At 41.5% G+C, this 22,903-nt stretch overlaps 4 protein-coding genes across 10 annotated transcripts in view; 3 read left to right on the forward strand and 1 right to left on the reverse strand.

Annotated features, from left to right (window-relative positions):
- The first annotated feature begins 235 nt into the window (after positions 1–235).
- Positions 236–6,741, forward strand: sars1 (seryl-tRNA synthetase 1). The gene is made up of 11 exons (XM_026368856.1): positions 236–371; positions 1,399–1,469; positions 1,583–1,663; positions 1,787–1,945; positions 2,795–2,938; positions 3,073–3,228; positions 3,884–4,105; positions 4,256–4,385; positions 4,954–5,111; positions 5,447–5,576; positions 5,721–6,741. The coding sequence occupies exons 1-11, from the start codon at positions 236–238 to the stop codon at positions 5,879–5,881; spliced, it is 1,548 nt and encodes a 515-aa protein (XP_026224641.1). The 3' UTR covers positions 5,882–6,741.
- A 220-nt stretch (positions 6,742–6,961) lies between these two features.
- Positions 6,962–9,211, forward strand: LOC113167706 (PTB domain-containing engulfment adapter protein 1-like). 2 transcript variants are annotated; one of them, XM_026368515.1, is made up of 7 exons: positions 6,962–7,025; positions 7,128–7,200; positions 7,403–7,474; positions 8,002–8,100; positions 8,221–8,358; positions 8,523–8,627; positions 8,731–9,211. In XM_026368515.1, the coding sequence occupies exons 2-7, from the start codon at positions 7,153–7,155 to the stop codon at positions 8,791–8,793; spliced, it is 525 nt and encodes a 174-aa protein (XP_026224300.1). In that variant the 5' UTR covers positions 6,962–7,025; positions 7,128–7,152; the 3' UTR covers positions 8,794–9,211. The 2 variants fall into 2 exon arrangements, with proteins under 2 accessions (XP_026224300.1, XP_026224301.1); XM_026368516.1 differs by having other exon boundaries at positions 6,977–7,025; positions 7,109–7,200.
- Positions 9,212–9,343: 132 nt separating this feature from the next.
- Positions 9,344–14,086, forward strand: tmem106c (transmembrane protein 106C). The gene is made up of 8 exons (XM_026368970.1): positions 9,344–9,480; positions 9,709–9,998; positions 10,310–10,373; positions 10,600–10,759; positions 10,887–11,027; positions 11,926–11,975; positions 12,388–12,441; positions 13,260–14,086. Exons 2-8 carry the CDS (start codon positions 9,785–9,787, stop codon positions 13,354–13,356), a joined length of 780 nt encoding a protein of 259 aa, XP_026224755.1. The 5' UTR covers positions 9,344–9,480; positions 9,709–9,784; the 3' UTR covers positions 13,357–14,086.
- A 1,025-nt stretch (positions 14,087–15,111) lies between these two features.
- tns2a (tensin 2a) overlaps positions 15,112–22,903 on the reverse strand; it is a 38,756-nt gene continuing 30,964 nt past the window's right edge. For 5 of the 6 annotated variants that reach the window (XM_026368803.1, XM_026368801.1, XM_026368800.1 and 2 more), the window contains 11 exons: positions 21,335–22,894; positions 20,937–21,102; positions 19,567–20,759; positions 19,335–19,466; positions 19,078–19,173; positions 18,847–18,924; positions 18,631–18,708; positions 18,185–18,353; positions 17,791–17,859; positions 17,434–17,463; positions 15,112–17,096 (listed from right to left, as the gene is read on the reverse strand). In XM_026368803.1, coding sequence (XP_026224588.1) covers positions 16,958–17,096; positions 17,434–17,463; positions 17,791–17,859; positions 18,185–18,353; positions 18,631–18,708; positions 18,847–18,924; positions 19,078–19,173; positions 19,335–19,466; positions 19,567–20,759; positions 20,937–21,102; positions 21,335–22,894 — 3,710 coding nt within the window. In that variant the 3' untranslated portion in view covers positions 15,112–16,957. The remainder of the gene's footprint in view (positions 17,097–17,433; positions 17,464–17,790; positions 17,860–18,184; positions 18,354–18,630; positions 18,709–18,846; positions 18,925–19,077; positions 19,174–19,334; positions 19,467–19,566; positions 20,760–20,936; positions 21,103–21,334; positions 22,895–22,903) is intronic. The other variant, XM_026368802.1, reaches the window with a different exon arrangement.

The raw sequence follows: 22,903 nt of genomic DNA on the forward strand, positions 1-22,903 counted from the left end.
GTTAACATCTTTAAATGTGTGTTTATTAAATCGTTTAGGTAAATTAAGCTAATAAAAATGAACTAGAATGCAATGTGTGATTAGATAACTTGCTTTGATATTTATAACAATTAACAAACGTACGGAACAAGCCAAAATATGAGGTTTAGTTACTTGAAAAACAGGATCTGGCAACCCGAGTGGCCGCGTCATCGTTGAACGCTCGTTCGGCTTCTGTGACAGACAACGTGGAAAGATGGTGCTCGATTTGGACCTGTTTCGGACCGACAAAGGCGGCGATCCAGAGATCGTCCGTGAGACTCAGAGGAAGAGATTTAAAGATGTAACACTTGTTGACAAACTCGTCGCCGCAGATACAGAGTGGAGAAAATGTAAGCGCCCTTTTTTCTGCTGTCCCTGCCGTAGCAGCTAATATTAGCATGGTGGCTAATGATGCTCATGTTAGCATAGCGTCAGGGTATTCTGCACTGGACTCCATTTAAAATCGTCCCGTTTTCACTGTTAATATGCGTATATAGCCTACTGTTATCTCCTGTGTGGGGCATTAAAATATTTATGTCATTTTTAGGACTCTTTCCTCCATTCGGTGCGTTTGGTTTTCAGAAATACCTCTTAAGAATGTACTTTTATAGTAGATTTACTTATGCTAACGTCACTTATAGGCACTACCACTGCAGTGGAAACTGGTCGCCAACGCTGTACTGCAGTGGACTGACTTTACGAATCATTGCAATGAATTAACTGGTGGAATAGTAAATAAAGTGTCCTGTATTATATTCATGTCATACATAATAATACACATTATTTGTGACAGGATATAAAAATACATTGTACAAGTCAATAATTTAGAGTAGATTTGAATGGAGTCTGGTATGATATTTCACAGCAGAAAGGTTAGAGCACGCTAACGTTAGCATAGCTATCAGCATTCAACGAGTCCAACTGAGCCATATGGTTATCCTCCACCTAGCTAACATCACCACACTTACTTAATGTCAGGCCTCTTATTAACTTTAAGATATACCAAGCTCTTGTTAACCACCTCTTATTCATTTTATCGCTAAGTACAGCTAAAAGGAAGTGTTAGCTAACGTTAGTACTGGGTTAGCTTAGCGATGCCGGGTAACGTGCAATCTGATGCAATCTCAGCCAACAATACGAGAAGTCAACCTCGCCCTGCAGTGCAGCTACACACAGTGTCATTCTGGTCTGCACGTTGTTGTCACTACTCAAGCGCCAGTGATAGTTTATTTACATTTTTATCATTGTCATAATGTTGGTGAGTTGTTGTTGACAACAGCAGCAACAGCTGTCACCAGGTCGCCAGCCCTCATGACCTCATGAGGGTTAGCACAGTCCCAAAGGGCTTGTCACTGACTGTGATTTACACCATAACAGGCCGCTTCACTGCAGACAACCTCAACAAAGCAAAGAACCTCTGCAGCAAGAGCATTGGAGAGAAAATGAAGGTAAGGATGCAGAAGTTCTCGAGAGAGGTTCAGTTTTGTGTTGTTTTTTTTGTTGTTGTTGTTGTTGTTTCAGTTTGTCTCTTTGAACACTTTTTTTAATCTTGTGATTTTAGAAAAAGGAGCCTGTTGGAGATGATGAGTCTTTACCCGAAGATGCACAGAACCTGGAGTCCCTAACAGCGGAAACGCTATCGGTAGGACTGTCTGTGCTTTCAGTGCTTGAAGCCAGAGATAACTGCAAGATTAGCAATTTCTGCCATGGTTTCTCTTAACTTGTTTGTATGTTTATATTGCATCTCTGCATTTTTCTGTCTCAGGCATTGACAGTCACACAAATCAAGAAGGTGCGTTTATTGGTGGACGAGGCAGTGGTGAAAACTGACAGTGAGAGGATAAAGCTAGAGGCAGAGCGCTTTGAATACCTGAGGGAGATCGGCAACCTTCTGCACCCTTCTGTACCCATCAGCAATGATGAGGTGGGTCGAGTGGCCTCTTGCCATCCTGTCTCTTTATTATACATTACTTGGAATTCTAAGTTTAATTCTACATTGCTTACATCTAAGATGTCACCTTTAGATGCTGCATATGAGTAAGGAATAGGCTTCCACTTTAATGACCACATAATGTGAAACCATGAGTGCCATAAACACTGGTTGTGGGATCGAGTCTGAAAATGAAAACAGGAATAGCTTTAGTGATTGTGGTGTGTATCTGTGATGTTTGTGAATTGCTACAGCTAATGATAATTTATTGTTTTCCCCAGAAAACATTTATTTCAAAAAGGTCCAAATTCCAAGGCATTTATGTTTTTGTCCACTTGCTGATGCTGATATTTTATTTTTAAGGAATAGTTTGCCATTTTGGGATATAGGCTTGCTTACTTTTTTTCTTGCAGACGTGAAGTGAGAAGATTGATGCCACTGTAACAATGAAAGTCAGGAGCTGATTAGCATAAAGATGGGAAATGTCTAACCCTCTTGCTGTGGCCACATTCATGCTACCCATTAAGCGTCTTTCTGGTCTTAATGCTAAGTTAATTATTTCTTGATTCTAACTACATATTTATCATACAGTTATAAACATGTTCTCAATCTACTCCCATAACTCTAAGCAAAAAGGAAGATGTCTAACTATGTCTTGTATAGGTTTAAAACCCAATGATACAGTTCACAGTGGTCAAATAAACAGTATTATTTGATTCTCGCATGAACTAGACAACTGTTATCTGTTGTCAAATTAATGTATTTTTGTCTATAGACTAATCTACTTCTTCTTTTTATATTTAATCTACTATATCTCTAAAATCACACATTTCCTCTTGACAGGATGCAGATAACAAAGTGGAACGTACATGGGGGGACTGCGATGTCCAGAAGAAGTACTCCCATGTTGACTTGGTGGTTATGATTGATGGTTTTGATGGAGAGAGGGGAGCTGTTGTGGCTGGAAGTAGAGGATACTTTTTGAAGGTGAGTTCACAGATAAGCTCCATCACATGTATGGACACACATGCAGCACAGAAACTTATAATTCAGTGTGAACTAGCACTTGTAAATCAAGAGATCAGTCACTCAGCAGTATTCCTCTCCTCTCTTATGTTCAGGGACCACTGGTGTTCCTGGAGCAGGCTCTTATTAATTATGCCTTAAGGATCCTTTACAGCAAGAAATACACCATGCTCTACACACCCTTCTTCATGAGGAAAGAGGTCATGCAGGAAGTCGCCCAGCTCAGCCAGTTTGATGAAGAGCTTTACAAGGTACAGAGCCTTTTACTGCATTCTTTAACTTTTAACTTAGCAAGGTCATGTCATAGCAGTGTACTGTAGTTACTGTATGCTACAACATTGAGCAGTATGAGAATGAAATTCAATTATTTTTAGAAGTGTGGGAATTGAATAATAACTACGTTATTACCATGGATTTACAATGAGATGTATAGATGTCCATGTAATTCTGGTGATGTAATGTGTTGTGACAATGCCATCTTGAAGCCCGAGCAAAGAGGGCAGCGTTACACTTTCACATAAATAGTTTTCAGCCTTTGAACCGTGTTGTTCCAAGAAAAGGTTATCTTCCAGTGCAGAACATGCTTAAAATACTCAGTAATGTCCCACAGATCAAAATGTTGTCTTTATCAGAACAGTGGGAAAACAATTCAACACACTAAAAATGAATTAAAAAATTTTATATGATTTTGCATGCAATTGCATACACATATATACGATACAATAAGTATATATGTGGCTTTGTAGTTAACTGTAGTTGGTTTTAAAAAGAGGACATTGTATACTTTTTTTTACATTGGGGCTTAAAGTACTTTAACACTTTTTTCATTTCATTCATTCTTGCAAATACAGATGTTGATTTCTGTCTATTGCTTTTTTCCCCTCCATCTCTGTATGTCCACATCAGGTGATTGGTAAGAGCAGTGAGAAGTCAGATGACAACTCCATAGATGAGAAGTACCTCATTGCCACCTCAGAACAGCCCATCGCAGCTTTCCTGAGGGAAGAATGGCTTAAACCTGAAGAACTGCCCATCCGCTACGCTGGCTTCTCCACCTGCTTTAGACAGGAAGTGGGCTCCCATGGCCGAGACACTCGTGGGATCTTCAGAGTGCACCAGTTTGAGAAGGTAAAGTGAAATATGGTTTAAATAAGGTTTAAATAAATAAATGGTCACTTTAACTCTTAAAATTCAAATTTCTAGCCAACGACTATTTGTGAAACACACAAGTAGCTTGAGAGAATGATCCATAACCTTTTCCTCTTTCTATCCTTATAGATTGAACAGTTTGTCTATGCCTCCCCTCATGACGGCAAATCGTGGGAGATGTTTGATGAGATGATCGACACAGCAGAAGAGTTCTACCAGTCACTAGGAATTCCTTATCGCATTGTGAACATCGTCTCTGGTAAGTGCGACACACACACTGTGCTGATATCACACTGTGAAATTGAACATTCTTACAGCTGTTTTTTAGACTTAAACACTGTGCGATAGTTTTTTGTTTTGTGTTTTTTAATTACAACGTCTCAAGAATGGGGTACATTAGGCAAAATACACGTACAAAAATGGAAGTGCACACATTTAAAACAGGTTGGTGCTAGGGAGAGGCTTGTGAGAGGAACATTTAGGAAAAGAGAAGCTAGAACTCGGCTGCAAAAAATGGATTGTTTGAAGATTGCTGTGAAAATCAAGAATAAAAGGATTTGTAGTTTACTTGTTGTTTAGGAACAAATTTATTGGTGGAGGACTAATAAAATCAATCAATATCTTCAATTAGTGCAAAATAACACACTGATTAGTGAACATTTGGTAACAGTGTTTTGTTGAGGCAGTAATTTACCAGTCAAGATTATTTTAGCCAGCTTACTTAATGTCATGTGTAAAGACACTTATTGACTTTTTTTCATAAGGGCAGTGTATATAAATATTGCGTATGATGTCAGTTAATTTCTTATTATTACACATCATTATAGGTGCCCTGAACCATGCAGCCAGTAAGAAGCTGGATCTCGAGGCCTGGTTCCCTGGCTCAGGCGCTTTTAGAGAGCTGGTCTCCTGTTCAAACTGCACAGACTACCAGGCCAGGCGCCTCCGCATCCGCTATGGACAGACCAAAAAGATGATGGATAAGGTGAGCACAGATGTGCATCTCACAAAGACAAAATTTTTTAAAGACAAATTCAATTTTAATTGTAGCTCAACATCACAGATCACACATTTACACTCTATACAGCATACAAGACCTATTTTATTAGAGCTTTGAAAGTGATATTGTTTCTGGTAAGAAAGTTCACACGACACTAACGCAGCTTCAGTTATTGTTGGAAAGCGAATGCACTTCCATCCAGTGAACGGAGGTTTTCAGAGTGATACCTCTTATACAGACAGTCTTTGGCTACACACAGCATTGTTGTATTGAAGCCCATCTCCCCACTAACACACTTCCCCTCTCTACGCATTATGTAGGCAGAGTTTGTGCATATGTTGAATGCCACCATGTGTGCCACAACCCGTGTGATGTGCGCCATCCTGGAGAATTACCAAACTGAAGAGGGCATCGTTGTTCCAGAGAAGCTCAGGGAGTTCATGCCTCCTGGTAAGCTGTGCTTATGGCTTTTCATCTGGTGTGTGCTGTGTTGATTCATGTGGAACACTCGTGTCTTCTGTTTTGTTTTGTTTCTTTGTCATTCATTTTGATTTAGAGGTTTAAATTTATTGTTCATCTCTCTCCGTTTTCCAGGTTTGAATGAAATTATCAAGTTTGTCAAGCCTGCTCCTATTGATCAGGAGATGTCAAAGAAAGCAAAGAAACAACAAGAAGGAGGAAAGAAGAAAAAGCAGGGAGGAGGAGACCAGAACTTGCCTAACGCAATGGAGAGCATGTGCGTCAACGACTCCTAGAGACACGATGACAGTGTTGCGCACCAGCCTTACAGATAGAAACTGGTGGAACAGAGCCTCATATATGTTGGTCTGGGGTCAGTTGTGGGTCAGTTTATCCCAAGTGAAAATGGTTAAGGTTTAAAAATGGGGAACTCTTTTGAGTATGGACTCAATGTTATTCTTATAGTGAAGACTCTTTCCCACCTGTGTCTGTCTGAATGGATGGTGTTCTTCATCTCAGCTGTTCCTAATCTCATTCATATAAAGCTCTCTGAGAAAGGGATCACTCAGTCACCCATCCACAATCCACTTCAGAGTCCAGTGACCATCTGTGTCTGTCATCTCCCCCCATCTGCAGCTACACTGAGCCTAAAACAGACAGATAAGATGACCTGAGGTGTCTGAGGGACAGAGCCTAAATGTACCTTTCTGGCCTAATTTCCATAGCAGGTAGTAGTTTCTGTGACTGGTGTGTAGTGCAGATGAACCACTGGTTGTATACAGGTGCATGATTCATTTGGTGTTACAGTACAAATAGGACAACTGATCAGTTACTGTGTGAAGTCTTTATTCTCGGGCTCTTGGTTGATACCAAAACCTTAATCTTGTGTCTGGAATAGCTTTACAGTTATAAAATATTACAAACCATCTTGTGTCATCAGGTATTTTAAATGTCTGTTTTAGGCTTCCTTTCATTTGTCTTTAATCACAGTCATCATTTTCAGCATCATCATTGTTGACCATAATGCTGCTCATTAGCTTATGATTGACACACTGACATTGTATGCACTTGCTAATTTAAAGATCTATATATATGATTCAGCATTGATGAATTGGCATTCACTGTAAAAAAAACAATAAATACAGTTCAAATGAAAGTTATTTATTGTGTGTGTGTTTTTTTTCAGTGAAGTTTTAAATCTGCTGCATGTTAATTCTCATTAAACTCTGTATACAAGAAAGAAGCCTCTAAATAACAGATGCTGTATCTGCCTTCATTCAAGTCCACAGGTAGGACATAAAAATACCATGAAACTTCCAGGCAGCAAGGGCAATAAGGAAGACATATTTGTTACTTATTAACCCCCGTAGACTTTGCACTCATCTATTTTTAATACAGCAAAAAGCTGGTTCACTCTGGTTGCAGGATATTTACGAAAAGGTGAGAATAATTAAACATCTTTCTTTACTAAATTGATTCTGTGAACCTGCTCTCTTCCCTTTGTTGCTCCTTTATTTGTAAAGAAATTTCTGTGACAAACAGCAGGTACAGCGTTGGGTGTGTCAACATGAGTGACACCTCAGAGGATGACAATGAGATCACCTTTCGTGTAAAAGTAAATACCATTTTTTATTCTTTACAAATTAACAATAATGCTGTAGTTGTGTTTTGGCAGTTGAGCTATTTTGTGTACTGGCTCAGCTGGTCTTGTAGAAAGTTAAATCAAATTTCCTGACTTTCTTGTTCAGTATTAATTTAATTGAAGATACCTCTTAATGAAAACACTTTGTTCCACTCATGCTTTCTTTACACTGAAGTTTCTTGGGCGAGTTGAGGTAGTTCGGCCTGCCGGACTAGAAATCCTGGATGAAGCAGCACAGAGCATCAAGGTCAGAAAATTACTGTAACACTAACCACAGCTGCTGTTTTTAGAATGCATTGAACATATTCCTTCCCTCCATCAGTAATTAAACTAGCAGTTATACATGACATAATATTTATTAATTTGATCAATTCTTTACAAAGTAGTTTAAACGACTTTTTCTCAGCAGCTTTAATTAACCAAACTAGATTTCTCCTAAGGGTGACTTCTTCCAGTTCGAAGTCATTGGTAGCGTTTAAAACACTACCCAGGATAACTAACAGCATGATTTTAAAGGACTGAAATATCTGTGTATATAGTAGTCTGTGACTACATCACTTTGGTCCAGACTCAAACTCAGACTACTGTATCGACTACTGTATCGATCCACAAAAATCCTGCAGTTATTCATGGTGCATGGAGGTTGATTCCTAAAGACTTTGGTGATCCCCAGACTTTTTATCTTAAAAGTTTAATATTTAATATTAGCGACTGGTCACAGAAACGTTGACATGACATTTAATGCACCCCCTTTCTTTCCCCTTTCATTCCTAGACACCAGATAAATACTCCTCAGAAAAGGCCGCTAAGAAGAGCAAAGTCCATCTCTTCCTGTCCCGCAGTGGGATAGACATTTTGGAAAACAAAACCAAGGTGTGTAACAGAAGTTACATGTTGCATGTCGTCCTCTCAGTCATACAATTTGATTCCACATTTAGCTTTCTTTGACCTTCAGTGGTCACTTTACATCTCATTATTTTTCCCTTTCCTCAGTTTTTGTTGTACACGTGCCCTCTCTCCACTGTTTCCTTCTGTGGCGTCCAGCCAACCTCACCTAAAGTTTTTGGCTTTGTGGCCAGACACCCTGCTGCAGACATGTACCACTGCTATCTGTTCCAGAGCAAGAAGTTTGTAAGTAATCCTAGTAGAGCTTACCAGACGCCACACATCCCCACAGGAGCAATTGATTGTTTTCAAGTGATTAGATAAGGAAACCACTAATGTTGCCACTGAATAACAACATGGAATACTGTTCCATCGATAAATGAGATATGAATTCCCTTAACATCTTTCAGTCTCACGTGCTGGTCTCCATTATCGGGGATGCCTTCCAAGCATCAAAGATGGAGGATAGCATCAGAGGAGGACGAGACCTGATAGTAGAAGCACTCAGACATAAGGTCAATTCTACTTATTATTTTTTAAATGGCTAAACAGAAAGGGAATTAATGCCTGCTCTTACGTTATTAAAAGTTTACAATCCGGTTTCTCATTTTTCTGCAGAATAAAATGCTGCAGAGAGAGAATGCTGAGCTAAAGAGGAGACTTGCAGGACAACCTGAATGACAGAGGAGGATGCGTGTGATTGTGTTTGTACACTCAGAGCATGATTTTGGTGTATGAGTATTCTTCACAGTTTAAATGCAGTACTTTGTTTTGTTTCTGGAACCTTTAATCTAATCATTTCTCTGCTTCTGTCACAGCAGGTGGCAGCAACAAGCTCTGCACATGTGCGCTGCAGAGGCTGCGTTCAGGCTACGTTTTGCAGTGACAGATATTTTGCCTTTGCATATCGACTGTTAGGAATTAAACTAGCTCTAAAATATTAGTGGGCTATTTAACACATACCAAAGACTAACAACAACTCAAGTTCATAGCACAATGTGCTAAATGTTTGCTATTGCTTTATATTTAATGTCAATCACAAATGGTTTATTAATTGCTTAAAGCCATACTGCATCTGAGTAATAAATTTAACTTGCATGTCAATGTGTCTATTTTGTACTGTGTTTCTTTGTAAAGCGTCAATCAAATATCAATCAATCAAATACTAAGTAAAGCCCGGAGCTCTACTTAAACGCGCAGAAGAGTCGCACTTACTGGAATAGTCAGATCACCGACGGTGCACCGGGTACGTGAAGGCAGCACAATAGGAAACACATCGTCGTGACAGATCAGTCGCAGACGGACGAGTGCGTGGACTGATGTAAACACAGCTTTCTGCTGCCACATGGGATCTATTTAGTTTAAAATGTAAGTAAAGTGTGTGTAATTATACCAACTAACGTCACAGTCACTTATAGTCACTGGCAGCCAACAGCTAACTTCACTAGAAAAAGTCTCTGTTAGCAAACTGTTAGCTAATTAGCTTGAGGACGCCGCCGTTAACCGCCGCATGTTTATTTAAAACTGATTATTACGAGTTGAGAAACACACAAACTTTTTATTTGAGTCTGTTTGTTTTTATTTTATTCGGCTCAGTGGTTCATCCACCTGCAGACGGACAGTAGTCGATGAGAAACCCCAACTCGACCACCCGCATCCGAGACTAGCCGCCATGGGGACACGGTTGTCTCGAAGCGGCAGCAGCCTGACGCTCCTCCCGGAGAGGCAGCTCTCTGGGCGGCGAGGAGAGGACAGAGACTTCGACAACGACTCTCTGGATGGGCTCGACAGACGGGAGGACATAGCCCAGTTCCCGTACGTGGAGTTCACCGGCAGGGACAGCATAACATGTCCAACGTGTCAAGGCACTGGACGAATTCCTTCAGGTGAGGAGCAACAGCTGATTATTATTATTAGTCAGCTTAATAAATAAATAGGAGTAGAAATCCAACACAGGATTTATGGTTCAGCCTGGAGAAAGGTTTGGAATAAAGCCAAGGGTGTAACAGTAGTACATGTACACAAAGAATACTCAGTCTAACTCCCAGAATGTAGTATTTTAGGATGTACAGCACACACTTGCAGGTCTCCATCTTGCATTTTTTCATGTTTCCATTGCATGTATTGTGTTGTAATTTAATTTTAAAGGAACACATGACTAAATATGATAAATGGCATTTTATTTCTTTCCTGATAGATCAAGTGAATGAACTAGTTGCACTGATCCCATACAATGACCAAAGGTTGAAGCCACAAAGGACGTAAGTAAATAAACACTATCTACTATGTAGATGTAGATAGTGTTGCTTGTTTTTAACATTGGATTTCTCCACCCAGTGTGTCAGTGCTCAAACTGTACATGGTGTTTACTTGCTGCTCAATACTTTATTGTGTAGAACGTTGAGTTGATCTTCATAAGCTTTACTCTATTAGTAGTGTATCCTGCACAACACATTAAAGAGAGAACGCATCATGTCTGTGTTGTAGGAAGCTGTACGTAGTCTTGTCGGTTTTGCTTTGCCTCCTGGCCTCTTCGCTCGTTGCCTTCTTCCTTTTCCCTCGTCCGGTGGTAGTGGTAGATGGTGGCATACGCTCAGTGTCGGTGCACTTCGATCAGTCTAACATGAGGGTCCTGATGAACATGACGGTAGGCTTTCTGCTATACTTTCATCATACCAAAACTTACACAATTCAGATTTCACTAAGAAATGTTAAGTCACTCATCTCTATATGCTTTTTCCTAATTCTTTTAAACTTGTTTACTTGGTTTTCAGAGCACGCTGAACCTCAGCAACCCCAACTTCTTCTCAGTGCTGGTTCAGAGTGTGAACTGCCAGGTCCTTTACATGAAGACTGTGATTGGAACTCGGCAGCTGAATAACGTCACCACCATCCTGCCACTCAGTCAGAGTCAGGTAAGGGGAAATAGAGAATTTAAATGTACAGGGAAACACATTCAATTCATTCAGTATACATGAAATTATATCTACATGTATATTTAAATGAATGATGCATCTTCTGAGTAAATAATATTTGGTTTACATAATAAACATTTTCATTGGTTGCTATATCAGAGCTTCCTGGTGCAGAGTTCACTATGCAAACAAATGCCTCTTCTATGATGTAGCTGTATGTGCTACAGGATGTCATATCTGTTTGATGTACTGTTTTGAATATGAGTTTCCAGCTCTGCTCCACAAACTCGCATGCTATATGTGCTAAAGCAACATGCACTTATACTCAAAATAACAGAAACTTAAAGAGTAATTCAGGTGATGTTGTCAACATGGTAAAACCAGCAGTTTTTGTACAATGAAGTACAGTGAATTTGCTTTAATGTGATTTAAATCATCTGATATTTAATCGAATTAATCTTCTATGAAATATCTGTCTGGACGATGCCCAGTATAAATAGTAGAAATAAATGTACTGTGTGCAGTATTGTATTAAGGCCTGTCTCCCCACCAAATTGCAGAAACCACACACACTGAAGTCTTTGTGTGGGGAAACACTGACTTTGCATGATGCTGAGAAAGCTGGAAACGCATATTGGTTTATTGTTTTATGAACTTAGTTGGAAATAACAGTCAGCAACATCACATCACATCATGTCATGTCATAGTGCAGCCCAGGCGTTCATTGACACGAATGTGTGATAAAATGTCTTGAGGTTGATGAAAGAGTTACTTTATCAGGCAAACCCTCTTAAACATGGTGTAATTCTGTTGACTCACTGCTGATAGAACATCTGTATGTTTGCTGTTCAGCTACTTCCTCTTGCTTATTGTTGTTTACCATTTCAATCTTCTGCAGGCTAACTACACTGTCAGTGTGGAGATTGGTAGCAGCGCCCCCTACGTCTAGTAAGTGTTGATTCTCTGCCTAAGTTTGATCCAAACAGTTTCCAAACACTGTCTTGTAGTAACATAAAATCCTAGATGTAGAGGTTTTTTTTTCCTCAGCAGTGAACTTTCATTGGCTTGAAATGATCCTCCACTAATACAGTGGCAGAAATCCTCCAGACTTGAAGTCCCCAGTGTGGGTAAAGCTTCAAAATCACTGTATTCACTGTAGAATGCCCCTTTAACACATCACCTACCAACATTAAGATTTGTATGTGCTGACAATAAGGCCACATGTTGTTGTTTACTAAGAAAATTGGTGACAGTCACTAGAATTTATCAGCAAAAGAGTCTGTATGAAGCCTATGTGAAAGTCAGTAACACAAATCTATGTTTAACAATCTAAACCTACTCTGTTTTGTGCATGTTTCAGTGCCTTCTGCACCATGCCCAGCATCAAGGTCCACAACATTGTTGTATTAATGCAGTAAGTACTTATTAAAAACTTATTCTTATTCATTTATTCTTTTTCTGTAGTTATAGCTGTTGCATTTCTGAAATATATGGATTCTTTACTTGAGTAGATACACCTCTACAAAGTTTATTACACGCAAACAAGTACAAGTTTTTGAACACACCCATTAAACATTCACAGTGCTGGTGGAAGAAGAGAATGAACACAATGTCCATTGACAGTGGTAACGTCAAACAAGAATATCCAGTAGTTGTGCTAACTGGACCATTGTCTGGTGTGAACAGCTGTCTGAACCCATTCCCAGCATCTCTGTTATGTTAAGGAAAAGGCAGCAAAGCAAAATGACAATGCTTCACCTTCGGGATATTTTTTCATGTTCCTTTTATTATTATTATTACAGCAAACAAATAAAGGTGCTTGGAAAACTCTCACCTGGGCAGTGTTTTGCGAGGCTCTAATTATGCCATTAATTACCTGCACCATTTCAGCAAAGAGCCAGAAACGCAGTTCTTCTGCGTGTCATGCTGGGTGGCAATAAGAGTGATCACTTAAACCACTTCCTTCGTGTTACTTCCTGTCTGCAGCTCTTATGAAATTTTTTTTAAATTCTTTGTGATGTTTTAATTCTTGTTTGTAACAACTGTAATCACTTGAACTATATTTTCTGCCTGTACACTTTTCTCTGAGAAAGAGAGCTGTGGGAAGGCCCATGTTGAGATCCCTGCTGTGGTCACATTGTGCTTTGCGTCTGTAGCAAATCTATTCTGACAGGCAACTGTGCTTGAAGCAGCTTGAACTTTATTTCTCTCTCTCTTCTTGCCCATTTTCAGAACCTCAGTGAAAACCTCATACATGGTGCGAACATCGCAGAACAGCCTCGAGGCCTATCGCTACATAGACTGCGGTTCAAATACCACATACCACTAGACTGTTAAGTATCAGAGGGACCTCTCCTCTTCATCCTCCAACATCCATCTTCGTGAGTGAAGCAGTATTAGAAGTCTGTTAAGACCATGTCACTAACATCCATGAGGAAGTTAGGGGAAACTCCAGGGTGACTTTTCCTCTTTTTTGCAGACAGAACTTCTAGTAACTAGTGGTGCTTTCCTGAGTTTAGACAGAATTGGTAGAAAAAATCATGTTGCTGTTAACACTAAATGATGCAGCTTTTTCCTGGAAAGCACAACTGTTGCAAAACTGTGTTTAAAACGGCAACAGCCATTTCTGCATTGGTTTTTCGTTGAGCAGCCTGGAGGCAGCAGACAAGCTGTTTTGTTGCAGTTGTTGTTAGGCGAGTGACCAGTTTCAAAAGCCAGTTTTGTTGCTGACAGGATGAGTCACATATTCCTCTGGTGAAAGCTGAGCGGCAAATTGAGAGTCGGTGCCAACCAGCTCCATGTGGCCCGGTTTTGGAAACAAGTCAAATGACAGAGAAAGGTCTTTTCTTTAAGGAAAATGGCCGACATTCCTAGCTAACAATGAAGAAATGGCATTTTTGCCAAAGCTTTAATTAACAATGCAGAGTTTTGTCTGTTCCTGCTGCTGTTGTGACATCAGGAGAGAAAACCTCAGCATAGCTTGAATACCTTCTGGCACTGTAAAATTGAACTAAATGCTGCTGAAATTTTTGTATATATAAAAAAAAAAGAAAGAAAAGGAGCTGCCCTGCTGTTTCTACTTTAGATTGAATGCAGGGGATCATTTGGCGATTGTGTTATTGCACCTTGAAACTGGGGCATATTATTAAAAACTGTTTGCAGTGTTATTTAACTATTTCTGAAGCATTTAAACATTTCACGCATCAGAGATGTTTTCAATGAACAGCTCAGGTTTTCATCTCAGCAGGTATAAGCACACTCCTGTTAGATCCAAGGTACAGCTCACACAAGTGTCTTATAGGGTCATACTGTTCTCAGATAGTTTTTTTTAATTTTTTACTATATCAGCGAGGGTCTGTTAACTGATCCTGTAAAACTCAGAACCTTCTTACATTACCATTTACACTCCTGGTTAGACATTTGAAAGATAACCACCCACGTGCCTCATCCAGTATGAGCTGTGCTACATTTACTGTGTATACACTCACCCACCTTTGCAGTTTTTAGCCTTAATGTTAATGTACACCATCAAACAGCCTTTGCATCTTCCATAAGTGTTTTTTTTTTTTTTGGCCTCAGGATGTGTTGGTTGATAAATATTCATTGAATATCCTCAAATGTTTTCTGCTGCAATGTCTGCTCTGGACTGCATAGTTTGTCACAAGGACAATGTCCCTGTGTAAATACAGTAGGAAGAAAGCAATTGTCATTTAAGTTTTTTTTTTTTAAAGGGACAGTTGTTTGTAATTGAAAGTTTTTTACCAGTTTTTATATATTATATTTTTGTGCTTAGTTCTAAAATATATCAATATTAAAGAGAGTTGTAAATTAAAAAATAAAATGAATGATGCACACAAGATATGTCGCTGCAGTCATTTTTCAAACAAAACAAATTTAAAATGAGGATTTGCTGGTTGAGTTTGTAGAAGAACCATTAGAAAATGAATAATTTTGGGTTTTGGGCTGGACAAAATAAGACATTTGACTTTTTCTGATATGCATTAAACCAAATAATTAACCAAGATGATTGTTAGTTGCAGCTTTGTGAATATGAACCCAAAAACGAGCACCGAGCCAGAAGCACTTTAGGTACCACATAATTGTCAGTTTAATTCAATTCTTCTTTTTTTGCATACAAAATAGCATAATATTCTTCTTAAAGAAAATGTCTTCTTTTAATGTCTCATACACTGTCCTATAGCTGCATGTGAAAATATATTACTACACAATATAGAGATCCACAAGAAAACAGACCACAATATATTATCGCTGTAAGATGACTAGTGTTTTTCTAGGATTTTACCAAATGAGGAAACGCACTAAACAAATGCATAGTAAAAATACAAGAGGCAGTAAGTACAAAAATATAGCTAGATAATAAGCTTATTAATACAAGAGTGCTTCATCTTTGGTTAAGTACGTCTGTCTTTAGGCGTCTGTCTTCTCTTTGACAGTAAAGATGAGTGAATGAATTCTATAATGGACTTGGTAACAAGATGTGAAGCAGTGAATAAGCAAACATTTCACGGCAGTGGTGTGGTTTAACTCTCTACTTCCTTCCCCATCTAGCTCCCCCCCTCCTCCATTTTCACATACATTTCTTTAAAAGTGAACGTAACCATGACCCAACACAACAGCCTTAATACCCTCAGCACACAAACCTCAACGCACACACATGCACGCACGCCTCCCCCTCACACACTTGTAAAGAGTTTTAAAAACTTCACATTCGTGTTTACTTTCATTCGAGAGCTTCATCTCTCACTCGCTCCGATTATGTGATCACACTCCTAAGTGCATGTGAGTGGAAGAACTAAACAAACAAAAAATAACACTTGATTGTCAGATGTGTTATGCTGCTGAGAGTGCTGTGGGGGGGCTGAAGGCAAGAGTGGCTGTAAAAATGCTCTATATACATCTGAATACCTGAACATCTGTAGATGTAGAAACTACATTACATCATCAGGACTTTGGTGACTTTTATTTTTTTAAACAAAAAAGGGATTTTGTAACAATACAAAATATAAACACCTGCTGTTTTGAAATGCAGTTATGTATAAGTATTGAACCTTTACAGGGCTTTGTTGCCCTCAAACAGTGCAAGGAAAAAATCCTCTTTGTAACCACTCCATACAGTCGTCGCTGTGTCGTCAAAGCTACCTTTAGTATATTCATCATCGCTTGACTGGACGCAAGTCAGACAATGATAATAAAAGCTGTATTTAACCACCATTCAACCAGGGGCCTGTATCATGAACTTACATTAATTAATTACATTTGGAACCTAAGCCTTACACTCTTACACTTGAGCAAATGGCACCATTTAACCAATAATTTCTCTGATTTCTATGGCTTTAGGCAAGTTAAATCAAGTATACAAATGTTTTCACACCTCTTCATCACGTTTTGAGAACCTCCAAACTTAACCTGCTCTGGATTCGTAAAACCACATGGCATGGTGATATACTGTTCACCTATTAACAGTGAGCCACCTTCATCATGCCAGAAAACTTCAGTTCTGCTTATGGCTAAAGATTGTTTACTAACCCACTAATATTTCTTCATGATCCAGGCCCCTGTGGATTGTAGAAGTTTCTTTTGAAGCCTCCTCATCCTTGGAAGAGTTGTAAATCCGTATATCATGGCTTTGTCGGTCTGAACTTAGTATGAATCCACTAATTCTTTACTGAAAGCTGAAATGTTTCCCTTTACCTTTAGGAAAGGGAAATGTTGAGGCGCAAACAAATGGGAAATAAAAAAATGAAAAACCTTCAGTGTGGATAATACACTAAGATTTGCCTTTCGATTAAAGAACATCTTTGTAACATTATCAAGTGATTGACAAAGATAATGTTAGTGTCATGGCCCATTACTAATACTGCATGTGTCTTGCTTGTATGCTTTGAGTTTGGTTTCCTCTCTGTCTTCATCTACCGGCGCTGTGACAACATGACCTTGTTGATGAAGTTGACGATGGCAGAGGCAGGTTGATCGGGGTCCAACTCTGCAAACAGGTGACAAACATTCTCTGCCAAGCTGCCAGGCTTCTTGGCTACGAAACCAAACACCCTGAGAGGAAAAGGGAAGAGAACAGCAAAGAGGATGTGAAGGAAATGGGCGAGACGAGTTAAGAAGAGGAAGTGAAAACAAGGTAACTTGAAGTGTGTCTTGAGTGTGTCTTGTAAGAGAAGGGTTAACTACATAGAAATAATTAGTATTTTGTTATATGGGCTCACATAAGATCATGTGTGCTGGAATTATTTCGCTGAGGCTCTCACACAATCCAATGCCATGCAAGGGCATTCATTTCACCTACTTGTCAGCCACGGGTGAACCTACACACCCTTCTAAAATCCACACTAACTCGCTCACTTTCTTAGTCGCCATATGCAAACAGAGCACTTACTTAACAGTGGTGTTGTCTGAGTTAGTCCACCTAAAGCCAAGAAAGAGAGAGACACACACAGAAACGGGACTCAGACAAACAGACACGGGCAGAGCTGCCAAACAAGCTGATGTAGCTGCAGCTTCAGCCACAGCCAGCATGCTTGCAAACAAAAGGATTTGTTTCTCGTGCAGACGGGGCAGTAACCTGCTCATAAAACAGACACAGATCCATGCAAAAGCTAACGGGAGCAAATGCTGTCATTGTGAGTGACTGATAGCAGTTATGCATCTAGGATTTCTGCTGATTTTATGTTATTACTGTTTTTTATTATTCCAACTACAGCTACAACATCCATCTCGTCTTTTTATTTCCCACCTTCTGTCCTTGGGGTCAATGCTGCTGAAGGTTACACTGTTTACTGGGTAATGTCTCCTGAAGAAAACCCTAGAGGAACAAAGATACAGAACAGTAAAAACAGGACAAGTAGTGAAACAGCCGTAATGACAGCAGTGTATATTAGGCTTCAAGTTGCCACTACAGTGCTACATAATCGTTATTTATTAAATAAGAGGTGTTAAACTGTAATGCGTTTAATAAAATTATGCATAATTACAATTATTAGTTTATTTCATTAGATGATGATGAAATTACTGTGAGAAAGACAAACTGGGTCACAATACAAATAATACTGTAAGATTAGAGTAAATCTTAAAGTAAAATACAATATAACTTGATTTTTAATATAATAAATCTATGGGATGTTCTTTACCTGCGCTGGCTGTCAGTTAGTGTGATCCCCTGTGAAGTCACCTTGAACTGAACAACAGTGGCAGCAGGACGTGGGTTATGACCCAAAGTAGCATCTGTTGCCTTGGCAATGGCCTGGGGACCGGTCAGAGACTCTGTTTCCACAGAGTTCAGGTAGAGGACGTTACAGGCTAAAGTGAGAGGGACAGAAAGGAAGAGGAAGAGTTGAGCATATTGACCTATGAGATGACAGAGCTGGCAAATAGATTCTCAGCATTATGTGTAACACTTAATGTTTTTTCTGCAGGTACCCAGTTCTTGGATGTCTTCAGTTGATACTACATCACTCACTTAAGAAATAACACCTGCATCTAAGGCTGTAGAGTACGTTCATAATAATGTGACTCAGATAGAAACCGCAGCACAACAGAGTGTCTGAGGAGAAAGAAGGCTGAGTGGAGAACTCACCTGCTCCTTGTTTAAGCAGGTCAGCAGCTGTACTGATGTTAGTCACTGGTTGAATCTCCTGCACCTCTCCTATCAGATCTGACAACACATATATTAAATGTTAAGTTAGAAATAAAAATTCTATATCACTAGGAGTCTCACTGCAAGGTTTAAATTTACATTGTTAATTCATTTATTTATTATTTACAGTCCATGTAAATGCTCGAGAGCACCGACCTTTTTCTGGGATCTTCAGAGTGCAGGGCAAAGAGATCGGTGTGATGGCATGTTGGTACACTAATGCTGACAGACTCCCTGTGGATAACAGATACCAATGAAAATCCTTTACATGCTTTAAAGGTAAAAACTAATTGTCTCTCTTAAGACACCCCATTAGTGAAGACTTTAAATTTTCATATTGTCCTTGGAGTGCAAGCACGTCCACAAAGCCAGGGAAGGCCAGCTTACCAAAGTAGGGCTCATTCTGACATCCTTTAATCTTGACTCCTCGAGGGCCCGTTTCTATTAGGAAGTGTCTGACAAGCTGTTCCAGAGGGTCGCTCACTGTAACAGCAAAGATTCTGTTAACAATTTCCAAATATCCCTGTTAGCAACAGTAGATGTCACATGAAGAACCTTGAATAGCTAAATTGAACTTTAGCTGACAAGTAGAAGGACCAACATTTGGAAATGAGAGATCTAATTTACATAACCAGTACATTTACCCTTGCTGTTGTGGTTGTTTACATTGGGTGGAGGTGTAGCCACCTTCAGGGCCAGGCCGTAGGCCCCCTGGAAAGAGTTACTGTCCCTAATGAGGAAGGTTCCTGGTTCTCGCTCCTTCAAAGCTGCGATTGCTACAAGTAAGCACAACCGAAATGTTATGGAAAATGTAAAAATTAGATATTATTTGTTGAATTTAAGAACATCGAAGGAGTTTTACCCTTCAAGACCTACCTTGCTCTCTGGAGATGGCGGGCTTGTACCAGAACCTTGAACTATCCTGGACAAACTTCACACTGACCCTATTTGCATTCCCAGACTCCACAGAGGCCACTTCGTCATTTTGGCCTGCAGGGGGTGCAATTTCACCCACGGTGGGAGAGAAGGTCACATGGTGCTGATGCTGAGTGGGACTGGTGTTTGATGGAGGCACATAGCCCACGGCTGGCCTCAGAGTCCCCACCGCTTCGCTGGGTGATCCTGACTGAGCTGGCAGGTGGCGCTTCTCTGGCAAAGGTGGCTGGGGATAAGGAAGAGGGATGGAGACGGTGGAGTAGTTTGAATAGGAGGAGGGGTGGAGCTGAGGAGTATGAGCGGAGTAGCAGTGCTTCTTGTTAGTGTCCAGAGTAGTACTGTGCTCCATGGCTGGGTAGTTGTTATGTAGGTGCTGCTGGATGGGGTTAGGATGGTGGGGGTCAGGCCCAGACAACATCAACCTCCTTCCCAGGGTGGCAAAGCCAGGAACTGGTTCTTCGAAGACAGGGGAGCCCTCCATGCTGCTGGATGCAGGCTGTGGAGATGATGATGAAGCTAGGGTGGGAGATACAGGGGCTTGAGGACTGGTGGTGCTGGTGGGTTTTAGGGCTTCAGGGTGAGGTTCCCTGGTTGGAGAAGAACCGTTGACTTGTGTCTGGAATGGTCCTGCAGAGGCAGTGGCTTGGGTCTGAGCCTGACTCTGAGGCTGGGACACAGTGTGTGCCACAGTAGAAGGCACAGCAGCAGCTTCTGAAGGATGGGGGCTCTGGGGAGTGAGATGACCAGATTGAGGTTGTGTATTTGGTGCAACTGAAGTATGATTAGGGGATAAAGGAGCCTGGTTACATGTGGCTGGTGTCTTAGAGTCAAAAGAAGAGGCTGAGGGCAGATCTGTGCTGCAGTTCTGCTGCGGGGGAGCCGTAGGGGATGGATCTGTTGGAGCAGTGCAGTTTTTGTGGAGTTCTGTTTGTGACTGTGTGGTTGTGTTTGACTGCGTGTCTTTGGAGGCCTGTTGCAGGTTTGATGGCTCTGTGCTGCTTGTTTGGCTTTCTGCCGATTCCTGGACGATATTATTAGCGTAACACTGTCCATCAGGAGGCTGGGAAGCCTCACAGTCACTGCTGATGATGTCTGTGGTCCGGATCTCATACTCCCTCCCTCCTGGACTGGGGCTTAATTGGACAGACACGAGTATTAGTGTCACAGAAAATTTCTACTTTAACTTATTGTAAACTACTTTAGCAGATGCTCTCAAAACAGACAACAATAATTATGTTAGCCTCAGCTGAAAGGGCACATTTTCCACACACAAAACTCTTTTGCCTAGTAAAAGGGTTAAGATGAAGTACCTTTCTTGTGTACGCAGAGGGCTGCTTGTGTGAACAGGAGTGGGAGGTCCAGACATATCAGATGGCGTGGAGCACGTGGCGTGTCCGTCTCTGTGGGCCCTTTTGAAGGATCCATGTGTAATGTGATCTCTCCAGCCCACGCTTTCACCAGAGCTACGGAGACCATCTGATATCGGAAGGGACAAAATGGGAAATATTTAGAAAAACCAACAGTCACAATATCAGCTGATGTGGCAGACTGGCAAGAAGATTCAGCTGGTGATTAATGTGTAAGGATTTAGTCCCACTAAACACGAATATTCAGTGGATGCTGTTGTAGATAATAGATAATTTATGCACTCCTGATTCCTATTAAAAGAAAACACATTTCTGAGTGTCTCTGTTTTAACATGACTCACCAGTGTGTGAGTCAGAGCCGTATGACTGTTGCGAGTCTGGATGATGGTGGTGGTGGTGGTTATGCTCTGCTTGCCCGTTGTTATGGCTGCAGGGGCCGGTCATGGATGAAGGAGGAGGGAGTGGGGACGTGGATTCAGACTGGTAGCCCGAGGCATAGCCCCTGCTTTCAGACGGTGAGGGCTGGTAGGGAGAGCAGGGACACACCTGGCGGGGTGTCTGGTAACCACTGCTGCTGCTGCTGTACTTCAAATCTAGATGGGAATGTGAGTGGGATCTTGACGCCTCTGGATAAGCTGGGTGACCTGATGGCAAGGGGTCAAATGCGAAGGCTGGAAGATCATGACCCTGTGGGCCGTAAGAGGCTACGGTGGCCCTCCTGTGCCAATATTCAGCCTCTCTGTCCCTCTCCCACTGTAGCTCGGTCTCCCTGTCTCGCTCCCAGTGGAGGGACAGCTCTCTGCCTCGTCTTAGTCCTGGGTCCCTTTCCCAATGTAGCTCTGACCCTCGGGGCAACTCTGCATCCCTGGCTCTCCTAAGGCCCACCTCCCTCTGCTGAAGCTCCCCCTCTCTGTCCCAGTGGAAGCCGTCATCTCGGTCCAACCTTAAGCTGTGATATGCTGCTGAGTCTTCTCTCCTGATGCTGCAGTCTCTGCAGGGGCAGCCAGATGCTGGAAGACCATCCATAAGCATTATGTCATGATAGGTAGGGCTGGTCGAGGGTTTAGGGCGGTGTGCATGGGGGTGGTGGTGGCTGTGAACTGTAGGAGGGCGGTGGTAAGGGCTGTACTCATCGTCTTGACAGCAGAGGCGACCTGGAGCAGACAGAGGGTGGTGAAGCGGGTGATTATGAGAGTGAGGTGATGGGTAGGTGCACATATGTCGGGATGAGGGACCCTCGGAGCAGGAGCGGTGTAGATAGTGTGGCAGGCCACTCTGGCGATCCCAGACCAAATCTGGGGGTGGAAGAGACTGATGGGGGTGAGGGCTGTAGTGCTGGCAGAGATCCATATGTGATGGAGGAGCAACAAGGTTGGAGCCACCAGGGGTCGCACCGTGGTGCCCATTGGTTCCAGGAGCCCGATCAAGGCAGTATCCATTAGGCATGAGGAGGGTACGGTCGCAGCCAGGCTCAGCACAGCGCTGGGAGCGGTAACCTTCCCGGCAGGAACATGACCGACTGAGCCTCAGTGTTCCAGATTGCTCCGAGGGCAATGAATCTCCATCATCCAAGATGGCGGTCTCTCGCTCTCCATCTCGGTTCCCTTCTATGCCTCCAAGAAGACGTTCAAGCTCCTCTCGTTCCTGTCTGGTTGGAGGTGGTGGACGAAGGGGCTCCTCCTGGCGGTCGTGATGGATAGACGATTGAATCAAATGCATAGAATGGCCTGACAGGGCAGAGTCAGAACCTTGAGCGATGAGATGATCAGGTCTGTCTTCTGCAAGGATTGCTCCTGGGCTGCTGCCATTGGTCGACGTGAGAGAACCAGAGCCAGGTCCCCTGCGCTTCTTTATTTGAGCGTAGAGGCTGCCATCTAGAGGGCCTCGGGTGTGGGCAATATCTAAGACAA

The sequence above is a fragment of the Anabas testudineus genome, chromosome 7 (genome assembly GCF_900324465.2).
Source record: "Anabas testudineus chromosome 7, fAnaTes1.2, whole genome shotgun sequence".
Lineage (NCBI taxonomy): Eukaryota > Metazoa > Chordata > Actinopteri > Anabantiformes > Anabantidae > Anabas > Anabas testudineus.